Here is a 17,998-nt window from a genome sequence, read left to right on the forward strand (position 1 = left end):
GAACTGAACCCAGGGCCCCAGACCTGCAAGGCAGCAATGCTCACCTCTGCGCCACCATGTCGCCCTTGCATTCATTTGAAATAAAAAAAAACACACAAAAATAGTTCTGTGACGGGAAATTATCACCACTAATTATTACCATCCGTGTGAGGCTGCATGAAAATGTCAGTTTATTCGCACTATGGTTTTCACATGCTGACGTTGGAGACGCGGCTTTTTCCCCCAATCACTCTGGAGTCCAGCACACAGTACTTTCCAAAAACTCTTTGGTGTGAATTTCTCTATAGCTTTTTGTAAAATAAACTGCTATTGCAACACACTGGTGATGAAAAATGGCATGTCTGGACTTGTGCTTTTTATTAACTTCTCCTTCTCTCACCTACTAGTACTCCTGCTGTTAATTACTTCAAAACAGAAGCACTGGTCTGCCAGATTTACAGCTTGTTGTAATTCTAAGAACAAGAACAAATCATGCCTTTCAGAATAGTCTTCTTTAAAAAAAGCAACAACTCCTAACAAATTGTTTTTCTTCTCCTTAGATTGTTGTTTTAGTCTTAGTCTCCTTCCTGCACAAAAACCCTTTGTCATACAAAACAGGAGTCTGCTGACTCTGAATCAAATGCTGAGTAAAACAAACAACTGGAGTTAATGTAGATTTCAAAATGCTTTTTGTTTTTGCTGCATGCGTCATGCTTCTCCGAGTATTACATGTACAGTGCCTTCAGTAAGTATTCAGCCCCTTGAATTTATTTGCATTTTGTTCTTGTTACACCTCCAAATTTTAACCCATTGAAATATTTTTTCTCCCTTCAATAACACAATAAATTCAACACATTTATGAATAAAAAAATATTTTGTATTCAAGAACATTCGTTTCTCCAGAATGAAATGACTGATATTTTTCATTTACAGATGTATGAATCCCCCCGAGTCGATACCTTGTACATAGTCCTTTAGCAGCAATTACAGCCACGAGTCTTCTTGGGTATGTCTGTATGAGCTTTGCACATTTGGAGTGTGGAATTTCTGCCCATTCTTCAATTCAAATTTGCTCCAATTCTGCCAAATTAGATGGAGAGCGTCAGTGGCCAGCAATTTTCAGGTCATACCACAGATTTTCAATTGGATTCAAGTCTGGGCTCTGGCTGGGCCATTCCAGAACAACTAACCTTCTTTTTTTCAAGCCATTCCTTGACAGTTTTTGCTGTGTGCTTTTTCCTGCTGAAAAATGAATCTTCGCCCTAAACGCAGATCTCTGGCTGACTGAAACAGGTTCTCCTCAAGGATTTGCCTGTATTTGACTCCATCCATGTTGCCCTTGATATCAACAAGCTTTCCAGTTCCTCCTGCTGAAAAGCAAGCCCAGAGCATGATGCTGTCACCACCATGCTGGACGGTAGGGATGGTGTTACCTGGGTGATGGGCTGTATTTGGCTTGCACCACACAAAGCGCTTTGCTTTCAGGCCAAAGAGCTCAACTTTAGTCTCATCAGACCACAAAATTTTGTTCCAGAGGTTTCAGGTTTTGTCACAAGGCTTCTAGCAAACCCCAGGCATGACTTAATGTTGGCCTTTCTCAGAAGTGGCTTCCTTCTAGCCACTCTCCCAAAGAGGCCGAATCTGTGAACGGCTGAAGAGATTGTTGATGTCTGGACAGCTTCTCCCATTTCAGCCAAAGAGCTATGTCAGTGTTGTAGCTGGCCTCTTGGTCACTTCTCTGACAGTTGCCCTTCTTGTCTGGTTGCTCAATTGTTTAGGACAGCCTGATCTTAGTAGTGTCTGGGTTGTGTCATGTTTTTTCCATTTTGTTACAATGGACTTCATGGTGCTATTAGGAAGGTTTAAAGTTTTGCCAGTCTCTTTATAACCTTCTCCAGCTTTTATCACTCCTAACAACGTCATCTCGAAGTTCCATGGGCAGTTCGTTGGGTCTTCATGACCGCAGGACTGATCTGATCTGCTGTTTCAATTGTGAGACCTCACAAAGTCAGTGATATTTATTGTGCAATCAAGCAATTGAACACATGTGGATTTGAGATTCACACATGTACACTAATTGAATACCTCACCCAATTTAGGTTGTTAAAACAAAGGGGGTGAATGCTTATCAATTAAGTAATTTTCAGATTTTTATTTGTAATATTTCTCAAGACATCTAAATATTTTATTTCATTTTAACATTATAGAGAATTACGTCTACAGGAGTGGAAAAAATCCATTTAAATATGCTTTAATTTGCCTTTGCAACACAGCAGCACGAGAAATAATCAATTCGAAGTGAATACTTTCTGAAGGCACTGTATATATGGAGCCTCTGCGTAACACAATTAGGGAATATACATGAAATGTCCATCTAAATATTACGTTAATAATACTACTGGGTTATGTAGCAGTACCACCAGATTCTCTGTGGTCTGGATTTGTTGTAAACAAAGCAAAACTAACCAAAACCACATGATTTATGACTCAATTAAAATTTTTTAAAATGTACGTCTTGCTTGAAAAGCTTTATGATCCACCCTTTGCAGCAATATTTATGAAATGAAGATATTGGTCAGATGGCAGATATACAAATTATAACTTCAAAACAATCAAAAAGTTTTAAAAAAATCACAATTCAACAGTACTTCTACACTGGTCAGGACAAATCTTTCAGACTCATTGCTGTGTTATTAATATTTAAGTGGTTAAACAAAATGTTAACTAGTCTCGGGCAGACAACAATACATCACCTGCTCTGCTCTCACCCTTTCTTAAAGTCAAAACCTACTGCAGACTCCAGAGGCTTACTCAGTCCCTATGACAAAGTGTGAGTACATGCTTTTATTTGTTTATGTTTTGGTGTCATTTTTAGCCTTCTGATTCCTACAGTAACTTAAAATCGAGCAAAAAAAAAAAGATGTATACTTGTTTTAATCAAATCTCACAGGACATACCAGGTTCTCTTCTGCAGAGCCTGCTATATTTAAAAACCCTCACCCATTCCTTGTAGGTTAATTAACATGTATCATGATCGTCTCTCACCTGAACGGAGAGCTTCTACGCACCGCGTATGATCTTCCTCTGTCATTCTCAGAAGTGGGCTGTGTGGTTAAGGTCCATGAGACTGCATATTTCCTCACGCTACTGAAACGAAGATAGTCACAGTTAGACTTTTCCGAAAGGCATCTTGCTGTCTATTAAAAAAAAAAAGATAAGCACGCCTTGTATCAAGATTTTGGAAGAGGCCAAACTGCAGCCCACTAAAAAGCTGAAGAAGAGGCATCCTGATATGTTTTTTTTTTAAACCGTGTGTACAACACAGGAGCTTTCCTCTTCTTTCTGTCCACATGCATCCAGTACTCCTGCAACGATTTCCAGTGTGATCGGAATATTCAAACTGACTTTTAAAGCTCTTTCATTGCGGATTGTACGAAGGATTCACAAGGTATTTCTGCAAATCAGGAATGGAAAAAAATCCCTGTTTATGAAAGGATTGAGGACTGTTAGGCAGGGCGCTAGGTCAGATCACCCCCCTGACTCAGGCCCGCCCTGCAAACTGAGCTCGCAGGTGTTCAGCCCGGCCAGTTCCAGCTGCAAGGGGTCTGTACATGTGACAATTTCAGAGGGACCATCGCAGAGGGAACTCCACACGTGAGCCAGCTCTGGACTCTTGAAAGTAACCATTAAACGGAAAAACGGCAAACTGATAAAGGCTTTCCATTTTAATCTGAAATTGAAGTTTGTACTTAATACAGTGTCATCGCACACACATATTCGTGTCTTTTTTCTTCAAAATCAGGTTATGAGGCAATATTCAGAAACCCAGAAAAAACGGTTCACCAGATGAAGAAGAAATTAAAATAGAGTGACTAAGACGGTTATGTTCGTTCTCATTTAATGTTGTGTTTATTTAGATATCTCTCCACATGTATCATTATGTTTGTAAACAAAATTAGCAAAAGTCTCGGAGCTGGGGTCTTTCGTCTGTGTAACGAGTTAAACTCTCTATTTGTTGTTACAACTGCTCAAGATATCGGCTTGTGTTCGTAAAACGTGAACAACACAGTTATCGTCATATAGGTTGTGCCAAGAGCCACAGTATTCATAAACATTCATAAAGCGTAAACAAGACACATGTTTTTGTGGCACATTTCATTCGTTGGCGCTTTAACCACTGTCGGGTTACCAAGGTTTGACGTTTTATGACACTGTAACATATACATCATAACATTGGTTATCAAAACAGTTTCAATATTCCCTCAGTGGCACACCAAATTTACCAAGCAAATTATAAGCAGAATAAAAGAAATATGAATAAACTACGTTTGCGTTCTAAACCAACTTGTACTTCACCGAAAGGAAGCTTTAAAGAATTTAAGGAGCTTTAAAGAATTTACGTTTTTAAATAGTTTCAATCCAGGTACCCCTCACAAGCAACAGATTTACCTGTCCCACGAAAGACGACCTTTTTTTTAATCCCGCGATTTCAAACAGCAGCGACCCAAAAAGTACTCCCGTCGCGTCAAACCTCCGGAGTCAGTTGTAAAGTATCGCCCTGAAGCCAGAAGCTGTATCGCAAAACCATTTCGCCTCATAATTTGAGTTCGGGAAAATTCCACTTTCAGGAAGTCACTTGTCTAGCACTGTCCCGTATAATCTGGAGTGCAAGTGCCTTTAAAATGCTTGTCTCGATTTCTTTATTTTGGGGTTTCGGAGGCTGTCTGGAGGGATCCCCAGAATCATGTCATCTAATATCTAGTGAAGTATGATATCAGTGGTGGACACTGCTTGCGACAGATCCATTGACCTACCGCATAAGATGCTTGATGATAATTATTCTTAATAATAAATGAACTATCATTACCTTTGTTTAAAAAAATCCCTATATAGAGAGGGGTTTGTTCAAACAGGGAAAGAAAAAAAACTGAAAACTTTTGTGACAGCTAACACTGTAATCACCTGTTAACGCGTGGCAAAACAATGAATAACTGAAAAATATTGTAGCGCCTTTTGGCAAATTTAAAATTGGCGTGCTATCCAAATAATACTAATATATTTTCAAACGTAACCTGGGAGTATTGCGGTTGTCGTGGAACAACAAGTCACCTTTAAGTTTTTAATTCATAAGGACTACAAAATGGACATCTTCAGCGTACACGAATTGCAATACAAGAAGCACGTGGAGGAGATGGGGGGTCAAGAAAAAGCGTGCGGTTCTCTGCAATGATATACGGTTCGGAAATAATGACACCCTTCGGTTCAATTCTAGACTGATTCCTGTTCACTGGTTGGCACCGCGGGGGAGGTGAATCGGTACTGCTTGCATCGTTATCGCAGTTTTGTGTAAGCTTACGGTGGTATTTCCTTGATAAGTAAACTCTGATACATGAATTCCAAAAAATATATAGTTACAGCGTGTCATGGTGTGGGATGTTTGTACAGTATTCATTTAATAATAATAATAATAATAATAATAATAATTGCTTACACTTATATAGCGCTTTTTCCGGACACTCCACTCAAAGCGCTTTACAGGCAATGGGGATCCCCTCCACCACCACCAGTGTGCAGCCCCACCTGGATGATGCAACGGCAGCAATAGTGAGCCAGAACGCTCACCACACATCAGCTATCAGTGGGGAGGAGAGCAGAGTAATGAAGCCAATTCACAGAGGGGGATTGTTAGGAGGCCATGATTGATAACAGCCGATGGGGAAATTTGGCCAGGACGCTGGGGTTACACCCCTACTCTTTTCGAGAAACACCCTGGGATTTTTAATGACCACAGAGAGTCAGGACCTCGGTTTTACATCTCATCCGAAGGACGGCGCCTGTTTACAGTATAGTGTCCCCATCACTACACTGGGGCATTAGGACCCACATGAGCCACAGGGTGAGCGCCCCCTGCTGGCCCCACTAACACCTCTTCCAGCAGCAACCTTAGTTTTTCCCAGGAGGTCTCCCATCCAGGTACTGACCAGGCTCACACCTGCTTAGCTTCTGTGGGTTTTTTTAAATTTAAATTTAAATTGACTAGTGTCGTTTGTCATTTGTAAGAAGGTTGGGCTTATGGAAAGGGAGAGTATCTGTACAACCTTAGGTAATACTGAACCTCCCAGTCATCCCTCGCCGATTCTCTGGCATAAGGCTAGTAAAAATACCCTTTATTCGCCCACCTAGAATATTTGATGGATGTTATATCTCATACAGGTCAGATGTAAAGTTCTAGACATGGTTGATTCCACTGCTGTCTAATATACAGAGGAAAAAAGCATCATTACACCTATAGTTTTACATGCATTGGGAATCCACAGTCTTTTAAATGCTCTCATGTCTAGGCCAGCTTTTTGCAAGGCCATTGGTAAAATAATTTCCCCTTCCTGCCCCTGACCTGCTGTGCTGGGGGCAGCTGTGTGTCAGCTCGGTGGGGCTGCAGCAGGTCCCTCTTGTAAGTCAAGAGCTTTGAGGATCCCTCCAGATGAAAATCCCTCGACCACATGCAATTCATGAATCACACCTCATTAAACCTGTGTTCTGGAGGTTCTGTGTGACACAGTTTCACACAGTCCTCCTGGTCCCCATACAGAGCACATGGGCATGTTCTACACTTGTGAAACACATTCCAAGGTTTGTCAGCTCTGGAATTCCTTACTGATCACAGTGTACAAGTGTGCACAGTGTCCCCTGTGTGACAGGGCAACACAAACAAGTACATTCGTGTTTTGGAAAATGAATCCGCAGCGACCAGACGCCAGAATCTACAGCCCGTGTTAAAGGGCTTTCCGAGGGCGGTGCGCAAGCAGTGATTGACGGGGTCATATGAAAGGTCTGCCTTCATTCAGTGCCCCAGAAGAGCCATCTCAACAGAGCTGGAATAGGCCACATTGCAAAAGAACAAAGCCCCCTGTGCTTTAAAACACGCATAAACGATTTGGGACAGACCAGTCCCAAGAAAGTGTCCTGGGCCGCTGTGAATTAATTTCAGGCTATCAACATTTGAAGAGTGCCAGCTGTTGTTGGGGTTTTTCTCTCCTGGTGTGAACCTGCCTCTGTTGTGAAGCCCTTTATGTGTCTGATCTAATAGGTTTTCAACAGCCTGTCCCAGAGATTTGCAGTTTTTCTTGCCCTTCAGATTTCCTGGGTCTCCCGGTTGCAGACAGGGGTCTGAGGGCAGGTTTTGGAAAATGTGATGTGCACTTGTGTCTATTTGTGGGCCCTGCTATAAATAGCGCGCCCCAGGCAGCGCGTGCTCGTGTGTGATTGACAAATGCAGAGCTTTGCGCCGGAGCTGCGGGCTGTCTCCGAAGGGCTTGAGAAATAAATGGTGAGTTAATAAGCATGGTTTGAGTGAAAATCTCATATGGACGGCCCATTCAAAACTAAGTTTCACTCGGCGGTAGCCGCTGCCGGTTCCAAAAGTTTCTGGGCAGGGTGTTTGGAGTTTGTTTTCAGAGTAACTCTATTGTTTCGTCGAGACGCCTATTTTTAGCTTGAAAAGCAGGGCAAAGCGTACGGCAAGTTCGAGGAAAGCCGGGGGTATCTTGGCTGGGTTGTTTGCTTTAAAATGCGAACGTTATAAAGGTGTTAAGGTGTGTTTTGCTATTGCTTTCTCTTCCCGGGGACAAAAAAAAATACTCGAACCCGCTTTGCAACATCTACAGCCCCGGGAAACTCATTTTGTAACGTTTTTTTTCCCTCTTTTACTTCTTCCAGCTGATGTCCGTCTAACGGGTGACACTTGTCGGACTGACCTGGAATTAAGTGGATTAAAGAGAACTCGACCCCCCCTGTTCTGCTGCGCGTCGAGACCTCCAAGCCTCGGTTTTTGAGGGAGTCCCTGGGTGTCCCAGCGAACAGCCTGCGCCGGTGTGGAAGATGGGTTCCAGGAGGCCGATGTCCCGCTCCTTCTCGGGAAACGGGAGGTTATCCTTCAGCAGCTCGGCCAGCCAGGATGGGGAGGAGGCCCCCGCGCCCAGTGCGCGCGCCGACAGCCGCAACTACCTGCTGAGCGTCAGACCCGAGAACAGGTAGAGAGGGAGAGAGAGACTGTCATTTGCTTTGGCAACGCTGATTGTACCCCTCGGTCAGGCTAATAAAGCACCTTGAATTGAAGTGACAGTGCCCCTTCGACGTCACTCCCGCCCGGCGAACCTTGTTCTCGCTCTCTAAGTCGGCTAAAAGTGCGATTTGTAAAGGCGTGAATGTCGTAAGCCGTCGAAGGAGCCACCCGCGGTTCCGTTTTGGTTATGAATACCGTGTTGTTGGGTTGTAGCAAATACTCGATGGAAGAAAAAAATAATTAACACCACCCCCCCAGTCATTCATTAAACCGCGCATGCCAAATTCATTCTGTTTCCTGTGGTTTCGGTTTTCAATAGGTACGACAGAATCCCACTCCTTGGCCAAAAAAAACAACACAATTCTTTATTCAGCAGTGGTCAATAGGAGATTGTGTGGCTGAGAGATAATGTACCTCACAAACATGGCCAGGGAGTAGAGAAATACTGTACACTCCGCCTGGCCGCGTACAGCCCTTGTCCCTGGCTGTGCTGGATGAACGCTGTGATTGTCTTTGCATGTGGTGTCCGAATCCAAGCCGCGTTAAATCGACATTTATTGTTAGAAACATTCTGACCTCTTCAACCGCTCGATCTTTTTCTTTTCGCGATTGCGGATTTGTTTTATTAAGAAGCAAATGTGTTCCGCGTTTCAGACGATAGCAAGGCCGGGGTTTGAAAGAATCCACGGTCACGGCCTACAGTGGCATGTTCTCTCCAGAGAAGACCAGTAAAAGCGAGGTTGTGCCTCTCATGATCGGTCCTAATAAGATGTCCTTTCATAGCATTAATAGCATCTTAAGGAGAAATAACAGTTTTCCGGGTCCAATGTAAAGTTCTGAAGTTCTAGCAACATGCAATGCCTTCTTTCTTCTCTTTTAATCACAATATTAATAACTGTATCTTCCTCCTCATTGGCAGTGCAAGTGAATGTAAAGATAATAAAAATAATCAAAAATAACAGTAATTCTTAAGAATGTCAAATATGAGGTATGCCTTTGTGGTGCTACAGAGTACATTTTGTAGAAAGCTAAGAACAGCATGTTATTAAATGTATTTTATACCACAGATTTTGGATAAGATGTATTGCAGTGAATATCTAGTGTATGAAGAATAATATTTGTAAATGAATCGTATGGTGTTTGTGAACCTCTTTAAATCTTACTTTTGATAAATGGTAGAATTCTTTTAAAAATTCAACAAGGATACAATGTATTGTTACCTATAATACCAGCGCTTATTTTTATATAGGTGTCTCAAACAGAAGAATAAATATTTAAAAATTCACAGCGGTATTTTAAAATGGCAGAGAAAGGAATACGTGTAAGGTTCTATTCTGAAATTGTACTTAATTTACATCTACTTGTAAGTGTATCTAATTGGTACTCAACAGTTTTCAAAACCATAGATTCCCCATGTCTTGGTGTCTGTTGCCATCTGTTTCCACTATGTCCATCTCCAAAACAGACTGCTGTCTGAAGCATTTTCACTGGAGATTCGCCTGCATGAAATGTAGCAGAAATGTATTTATGTGCTTCTTTGTACATAAATATTAACTGTGCTGGCTGAAAGTATTAGTTCATGTGGCTCAGGGCAAATCAACACAGAATTGCAACCAGCTGTAATTGACAAAAGCTTGACAACTGATGCTTTATTGTGCAAGTAAGAACATGTTTTGGTACTGAGCAGTTAATTGAAATAGAATATGTTTTACTGTTAATACAATGATGCATCATATTGTTAATTTGAAAATTAAAGTAAATGGGTTATCTAGTGCTCTAAATAACCCCTAACAACACATTAAAATACAGCTGTTGGAGTTCAACTTTAGACCGAAGTTTCAGCAAAATGCCGGTCAGCCCAGATGATGGGATTTCATCGCTATGAAAGCAGCTCAGTGTCTGTGCCTGTTTGGTATGGCTGTGAGGCTTATTGCATCTGTCTGCTCTCTTCCTGCTTAGCTACTCAAGCCACAAGTATTCTTGCTACAAGCCATTGAGGTAATCCATACTTTTTACAAAATTGATTTGAAACTAACATTTTACTAAAGTGTGAATACACTACACAGCTCCTGGTAAATTAAATCATTTGATTTAGTTGCCCTGATTACAGTGGTACAAGGCAGGAGTTTGATATATTTCAGTCACAGTGAGATCTTTGGTGTCCGTGTTCTGTGTTGTGCTAGGTTGAAAAAAAAAACACAATATTTTAACATCAGAATAAAACTCATACTGTGTGGAGAAAATTAACCATGTTTTAAAAGTAGATATTCAATCATTTTTACAGTTGTTCTGAATTTAGCCTCTTCCTTAACACTTAGTATTGACCCTCACCATTCCACAGCTATGACTCAATGAAACACTCCTGACCTACTATATAAAGAGAAGAAAAAATAACATAATGTTTTGTTTGTGTGTCTGTTTAGTGAAGACTTCACATACCTTTATTTTCGCTACACAAAATGTGCATGGGAGTTTTCCTTATGTGCCTAGCTTGAAAGACAAATACACAAAGAGAGATTTTAATTTCAAAACATGTTGTGTGGAGCTTTGAAAACTGCATTAAATGAAAATTTCAAATAAAGAAGAATGAAAAGGAATATTATTTGCATTAAATGATAGAATTACTGGTTGCCGAGATATACTCTGGTTCCACCCGACCCTGATAAAGCAGTTAGAAAATGTCAGGATGGACAGAAATACCATTACCATAATGATGGATTTCTACTCTGATTCTACAACATTTATCATTTAACTTTCATTGTTGTGCTTTTCTTTTCTTGATATTTGTCAAATATATTTTTACCAAGAGCACGCAAAGAAAGTAAAATTTCCAGAATTATATGTGTTGCCTTTATAATTCAAGGTGAAGAGAAAAATCTGAGGGGAGGAAGGAAGCCCTTTCTTGCATTTATTAATTTGTTCTGTTTATAAAGATCCAAAATATCCAAATCCCTAGCCTCTTGTTAAACCAACTATCGTAACTGCTAGATCACAATGTTGGGTCCTCATGTTGCCTTGCAATTTAAAGAATCCTGAAGAATAAAACATAGTCAGGTTTGTATGTGTTCCAGCTTATGCTTACCTGAGTTACATTTCTGAAATTCTAGACCGTCTTCTTCTTCCCAAGCACCTTACTCATTTTGAAAGATAATATCAAACAAATCTGTGTCACAATTGCAACAGAGAAGACAAGAAGTAACCGTAGTTTAGAAGCTCACACAATTTCTGTTTAGATTTGTGTAACAAAGAACAGGCCGGTCTTTCATGGAGGTACTGTACCATGCACCTAACTTGACATTTTTGTTTAATTGTAAATTACAGTATGCTTTCTAAACAATCCTGTTTCTGTTATATTCCTTATTCTGATTGGTGTGTGCAAAGTCTATGTAACAACAAACAAACAAAACAATGAGATCATATGTTGTAATTTTATCACTACAGAAACGTAGTGATTAAGGTCTGAAAGGTCTGTAAATTTACAAGCAGTTGTATATTTCATACTCTTGAATACCAAACCTACTAGAGTTGTGGAGTTGTGCATTCTTGCAGCTGCATGTCTGCTAATAACCTTCCGCACAAGTCTCTGCAGCAGACACAGCATGATGCACAAGATCCAGACCCCAGACACTGCTGTGTTTGTGTCTTCCACACTGTGTACCTGCTGCTGTGTCACATACAGTACAGTACAGCTCTTCTACAAGACAAGAGCAGTCTGGTAAGGATCTGTCATTCTCTCTCTGAGCTGGTGAAGTGTCAGGAAACAGGGGAAGCCATCGTCTTCCCTTTGAGATCACAGCCTTTCAGATGACTAGGACTATTTTGTCTTTTGCAGGAGCACCTTCTGCAGCATAATGGCTCAGCTAACGGAGGAAACGCAGCCAACATTTGAGACCACCTTGAAATCCAAGGCAGTGTCGGAGGACTGTAACGTCAAGTTCTCTTGCACTGTCTCAGGTACCGTATCTGGGCTCATCGGAGGGGAAAGCCTCTGTCTTTGGAAAAAACACTCTTCTCTTTGTACTGCTTCTAGCATTTGCTGCTGGAATTTCCTCCCCTGTGACTCAAACAACAGTTCGCTTTGTGGTGAGAACTGGTGAAGACAGCTATTCAGAAAGTGAGGTTAGAATAAAACAACAACTTGAGAACTGTATTCTCAATTTTAATATCATCCAGCTATAGAACTTTAATAAGAAAAGTTTACATCTGATTAATAAAAAAGCTGTGCAAGGATAAATATTGTATGTCTGGGGCCATGTTTTAGATTTAAATAAGCAAGTGAAGTTTTATTATTTTCCCCCAAAAGATATTAAATTCATGACATTAAATTATTTAGTTTATGCAGGCTTTAGAGATACTGTATATTACCAGGTCTTTGTCAGAATTCATTATTGTTGTAGCACCACACTACTGAGATGTTGCCACATATTGAACTCTTTAGGCAGTTTGTACCCTGATGGGTAAAAGATTAAATTTTTTAACACTTCACAATTCTTGGCTGCTCTAGTCTGTTACAGAAACTTTACCTCTCAGCTCCCAGACAAGCAAGTGTTTTATTGTCCCTACTAAAAGTTTGACAGTGAACATATGTTTGTATTAAATCAATGACTGAGTTCCCTCTCTGCTGCCTTTTTAAGCGTCTTGGCATTATTTAGTGAGATTAGCTGTATTGCAGACAATATCTTCTGTTCACCAGGGGACTGACCAATCACAGTTCTACAGTACTGTTTGTGTTGATTTAGAAGGAGGTTACACAGGCACTTTCATTCTGGTGCAGGAGAAATTTGATTCTTTAATTGAGCCTGCTGCAGAAGAAGGATAAACTAATTATGGAATTAATGGAAGAAACGCTTGGTATAATAGTGGGATAGAAGTGCCCGGGTTGGTTGTGCCTGGTTTGTTTAGCCACTGTACTGTATGTGCTTGGTAATTTCGCCATCATTTAGATTAATTCACTGCCCTGGCACCAGTGACACCAGAACCATGGCAGATTATTATAATTGGTGTTTTTGTTGGTGTTTTATTTTCCAAAATGTATATACCTGTATGTCTTATGAAATAAACAATGGATGGAAGACATCTCTTATTTGGTATTCCATGCTTTTATTGTTAAAGCAGTATCTCCGAGACTCCAAAGTTTCCTATTGAATATATTATACCCAATTGGTTGGGTCACATACTGTAGGTTTTGTATTATAAAGTATAAATATACCTTATATATAGGTATAAATATATGTTTGTCAATTACTTACCTAGACGTTTGACCTGCTATTGTTGTTAATGAGGTTGTTAATGAGTTAATATGTGGTTATTAAATTCACTAATTGAGACTGGTGTGTCAGGTTGACTGAAACAAAACTTTACAAGACAATTTGGAGTGCTATCAAGTATTAAGTTAATGGGAAACTGAAGAAAATTTACAAACACATGAAAGGGATTTGCTGTTGTCAAGAATTAACGACAGCACCATGTTTCATTTTGGAGTTTTTTACTCTGTTATCACCATCCATTATGTAAGTTGACTATAACACACTGTATGGCCCATAATTAAAAGTGGATGTTTGTTCAGTTCAGGAAGCAGGTATGAATTGTATTGATTTAAAATATTTAGACAGTAATCTAGGGCTTGACAATTACGTCTTAAAACATCCAGACGTTCGTAAAACTGTCAATTATATTTTGTTTTAATAAAAGAAAATCAGATAATGTGTCGTTACCATCTGGTCATTGGTTGTAAAAAATTTGTAAACACTATATTACAGGATATTAATGAAACACTGATTTTTTTAAAATTCAACGTAAGTTTATATCTGACCTAAACTGCTGCATAAATAAAGAATTCTCTTGATCTTTCTAACTGCTAGCATTCCTTGGAATTTGAATCTAGTTTATATGATTGTCTGGAATTGTGTATTAATATTTTATGTCTGTGTTTAAATGCCATATCCATTTGAGCACAGTTAAGAGTAGATTAAGATAATAAGAAATTTGCCAAAGAAAAAAAACTTGAATGTATGAATTGTTCTTTTGATTTTTGTGTCCTGCCATATCATTTTAAAAATATTCTGCTCATGCTGTCAGCATTGAAATGAATGTGTGTTAATTCATATTAGAAATAAGATGAACTATTATTTGCTAAGAAACATGAATAACCCAAAAATCATGTTTAATTTTATTAGCGCCTTTCAATGAAATGTAAGAGCCATTCATGTGATAAAAGGCGTTTAGCCTTAATCCCTTTGAAACAGCTGAGGTTTTAAAGTTAAGAGTAGGGCAGTTGAATAACAGAATTAATTCATAAACTATGATTTCATCTGGCAGTTAAGTTGAAATTTTCTGAAATGAAACCCACATAGGGTATACTGAGATGTCCTGGTGACAGTGAGATTAATCATCAAGTTAGCTACTTTTCCAAATGGAAAACTTTGCCTTTACATCTATCATTACAGTTATGGTTAATCTTGCAAGTAAAAACTGGGCAATTATTAGATTATTTGAGGCTTATAAGCAACTGCTGTTATCATATATCCAGGGGATAAGAATTGTTCAGTGGCTCATGGCTCAAAACCTTAAATTTGACAACTTTGAAGATTTGAAATAATTTATTTTTTGCTTCCATTTTCCATTTTCTTAAAAAGGAAGAAATAGGATACAATTCAATACAATAAATTCTCATTCCAAAAAAAAAGCTTGACTTTTATTCTATACCATGTTTTCTTTCCAGGCTATCCAGAGCCTCAGCTGACCTGGTATAAAGATGACGCAGAGATGGACCGATACTGTGGCCTGCCCAAATATGAAATTTTCCACAATGGGAAAGTTCACACTCTCCACATTTACAAGTACATACTCAGCACACAGGCTCAAAATGCATCCAAGCTCTGCTTTTATTCAAAAACTGCACTTGTGTATTGAAGCGTGTTGTCTTTCTCGTTGTTTCTTTAAAATGGGAAATCTTAATGTTACAAATTTGGCTTGAAAAGCTGTTGAGCATGGGGGTGTTTGAGGATGTGCTTTTCAGGCAAATTAAATTTATCCTTGCTTCAGATTGGGAGTCGAATGCCCACACCTGAGCTTTCACCAAAGCATCAGGAACGTTTTCCAGGGGAAGTTTCCAGATCATAATATGCTTTTATTCGCCTTGGATAAAGGCAACTGATGAAGAAGTTAGTGTGGTTCCTCTAAATGATAACCACTGTTAACTCTTCCCCTTCACAGCTGCACCGAAGATGATGCTGCCATCTATCAGGCCTCAGCAAGGAACAGCAAGGGCATCGTGTCCTGTTCTGGGGTCCTGGAGGTCGGCACCATGAACGAATACAAAATCCACCAGAGGTGGTTTCAGAAACTCAAGCAGAAGGCTGCGGTCAAAAAGAAAGAGCTGGAGGAGAGCCGCAAGAAGGGCAGGGGCCAGGAGGCCTTCCAAGAGCGTGTGGACCAGCTGCGAACAGCGAGTCCCGACAGGGCGCAGCGGAAACGCCGGCTGCCTGGCGAAGCCAGGAGCAGGTCACCGTCCTCCCTGCAGGAAAGAGAGGACGAGGTGAAAGGGCCCGCTCAGGAGGTGGCAGAGTTCAGGCTACAAGACGGCACTCCGGGCGGGAAGGATCAGGCGGCCAACGCGCAGGAGCTGCCCAACGGTTTCTTGGCGGGTTCCAAAGGGACTGACTCACCCAAGGAAGGGGCAGAAGAGAATGGCAACGAGTTCCTTGCCTACATCTATGAGACGGTGGAGATAATTACCACCAGGCCGCCCGATAAAGAATTCCTCGCCAAAAAGAAGAAAAAGATCTCTAATGGAGTGGATGTGGGGGAACGTCGTGATGAGGCAGTGTGGGGGGCCCGTGGCGAACACGAGGCAAGCGAAGGAGGAATTAGTTTGGCACAATACTTATCGGACTCCTTGCGGTCGCAGGCGCTGGAGGAGAACATGAAGTCTTTGCCACCAGAAGATTTCATGGCGATGGAGGCAGACAACGGTTGGGCAAGCCCAGAATCAGAAAGGGCAAAAGAGACTGTGGAGAGCAGCGACACTTCAGAAGTGAAAGAACATGCAGGAACAGGTGTATACAAGGAGCCAGAGCCCCCTTACACCCAACCCCCAGTCAGTCCGGTATATTTCTCTCTGAAAGACATTTTTTTTGGCAGCAAGAACGAGAACAGCGACGAAGCAAGAGGCGGCCCAGAGATGCTGCGGTCCAGCAGTCTGACATCTGTGGATGAGAAACCTGATGAGCTTGGTTTAGCTACACCTAGCGTTCCGTCGGAAATGAATCCTCCAGCGCTAGAGGAATACAAACCCCCCACTGTGTGCGCAGTACTGTCGGAATCTGGTGATAAGCCACTTGCTGAGACCTTACACATGGACATCAAGTTACCAGCTCAAGAAGAACCTGAGCCTGAAGGAAATGCTCCTGCGGAAGAATCCATGAAGACAGATGCATCAGTTACCGCTGCACATAACGTGAATCGTACAGATCAGGAAATGGAGACGTCGTGGGAGGAAGAGACCGTATTGAATCACCGTTTGAATGGGCAAATCGATGTTCAAGTGTCGACATCCCTGCCTTGTGAGGTAAGAGCCTGGTATCAGTGCTGAGGTGTGCGGTGGGCTTTGTCACAGTGTCAGCTCATGGAGTAATGCAACAGGCACTTGAGTGCTATTTATGGATAGTATCTGTATGCATTTGTGTGGTAGGTCTTGAGCATAAGGACAGCCTGCTCTGGCAGCTCCAACACCTACTTCCTCTTTGTTAAAAGGTTTCCATTTTCTGAGAGGAAATAAAAGCAATGCCATCACCCACTAGCGGAAGTTCAAGGTACGAGCCGTTGGAATAGGATTCAGAGGTTTTCCAGGCTCTTTCAGGTAGCGCGCTTAATCGACTGAGGATCATTCAGCAAAACTCAAAAACCTGCACAGTGAAAAACACTTGTTGAATGAGCCCAGGTGGTTAGCTGCAGCTTCTATGATGATCTCCTCTGCAACTAGCAAACCTCTTTGCTGTCCTTGTCCATTTGTTAGGCAGATCACCAAGCAACATGCAACAAGCAGCTTTTATTTCACTAAAATAAATGTTCTCATTTTAGAAAAATAAATTGATAATTACATCCCTTTCAGACTTTAAAGCAGTCTGCTTTTGAAGGGTAGGTGCATGGAAGATTTCTGTAACAACCCTAGAAACACACCAATTCTTCCATTCTCCCGTTTTCTTTTGTAATTTTGTTAAAAAGCTGTAATAAAAAAGCCAGTAGCCAAACTAATCACCCACACATTCCCATCCGCTTTCTACATTCTTTTTCAATTAATGTTTCAATGAATATTTATGCATGAGAAAGCTCCTGCTTATTTTTGCTGGCCCGGTTCTGTTTTTTTTAAACTGTTTGAGATTTTTTTGAGACTGTGGGTGCACCTTCTGTGCTTTATCTTGAAACCAGAGGACGTATCCAAATGATAAGGGAAAGTGAATTTAAAACTGACAACAGGACACAGCGCTTAATACGAAGGGCTGTGGGAGCCTGGGAGAAACTACCCAGCATGTTGCTGAAACTGGAACCCTGGCTTCTTTCAAGAAATATCTGACGGAGGTCCTTCACCCAAGGATGAATTAGCTCCTAGAGTTAGATGGGTTCACCAATCTCCCTTCTTTTGAAACTGTTCTAATGCCCTTGTGTTCACAAGCCTGAGGTTTTTTTAGAATGAAGATAGTTGTTGAAGTGAAACCTGAGGTGACGTATTGACAGACACCAAGGTTTCTTATTTTGTGAAATGATAACAAAAGCAAAGAGGAAACAAAACCGATTATTTTTCCCAAGGAAATGAAAATGTCACAGCCTGTCAGCCTCACAGATGTTTCAGTTGTTCACGGTAGTAAATCATCTTCACCCATCCTTGTGGATTTGTTAAGAGCACGATAGCATGTGACCAGATGGCATATCGAGATCAAGGATCTCGAGAACCTGTTT

The 17,998-nt window shown here is 40.9% G+C and overlaps 2 protein-coding genes across 7 annotated transcripts in view; one reads left to right on the forward strand and one right to left on the reverse strand.

Annotated features, from left to right (window-relative positions):
• The window catches only part of malt3 (MALT paracaspase 3), a 25,155-nt gene extending 20,534 nt beyond the window's left edge, over positions 1-4,621 (reverse strand). Inside the window, exons 1-2 of one of the 2 annotated variants that reach the window (XM_088641524.1) lie at positions 4,429-4,621; positions 3,025-3,123 (exon numbers count right to left, since the gene is read on the reverse strand). The gene's annotated coding sequence lies outside the window, so the exon portion shown is untranslated. Of the gene's footprint in view, positions 1-3,024; positions 3,127-4,428 lie in introns of both variants that reach the window. The other variant, XM_088641523.1, reaches the window with a different exon arrangement.
• alpk3a (alpha kinase 3a) overlaps positions 3,124-17,998 on the forward strand; it is a 33,578-nt gene continuing 18,703 nt past the window's right edge. Inside the window, exons 1-6 of one of the 5 annotated variants that reach the window (XM_088641519.1) lie at positions 3,124-3,427; positions 7,696-8,009; positions 10,001-10,039; positions 11,874-11,995; positions 14,763-14,880; positions 15,257-16,610. In XM_088641519.1, coding sequence (XP_088497645.1) covers positions 7,858-8,009; positions 10,001-10,039; positions 11,874-11,995; positions 14,763-14,880; positions 15,257-16,610 — 1,785 coding nt within the window. In that variant the 5' untranslated portion in view covers positions 3,124-3,427; positions 7,696-7,857. Of the gene's footprint in view, positions 3,428-6,786; positions 7,307-7,361; positions 7,572-7,695; positions 8,010-10,000; positions 10,040-11,873; positions 11,996-14,762; positions 14,881-15,256; positions 16,611-17,998 lie in introns of those variants that run through there. The other 4 variants (XM_088641517.1, XM_088641520.1, XM_088641518.1 and 1 more) reach the window with 4 other exon arrangements.

Source organism: Lepisosteus platostomus, chromosome 7 (assembly GCF_059453375.1).
Source record: "Lepisosteus platostomus isolate fLepPlt1 chromosome 7, fLepPlt1.hap1, whole genome shotgun sequence".
In the NCBI taxonomy this organism is placed as follows: Eukaryota; Metazoa; Chordata; class Actinopteri; order Semionotiformes; family Lepisosteidae; genus Lepisosteus; species Lepisosteus platostomus.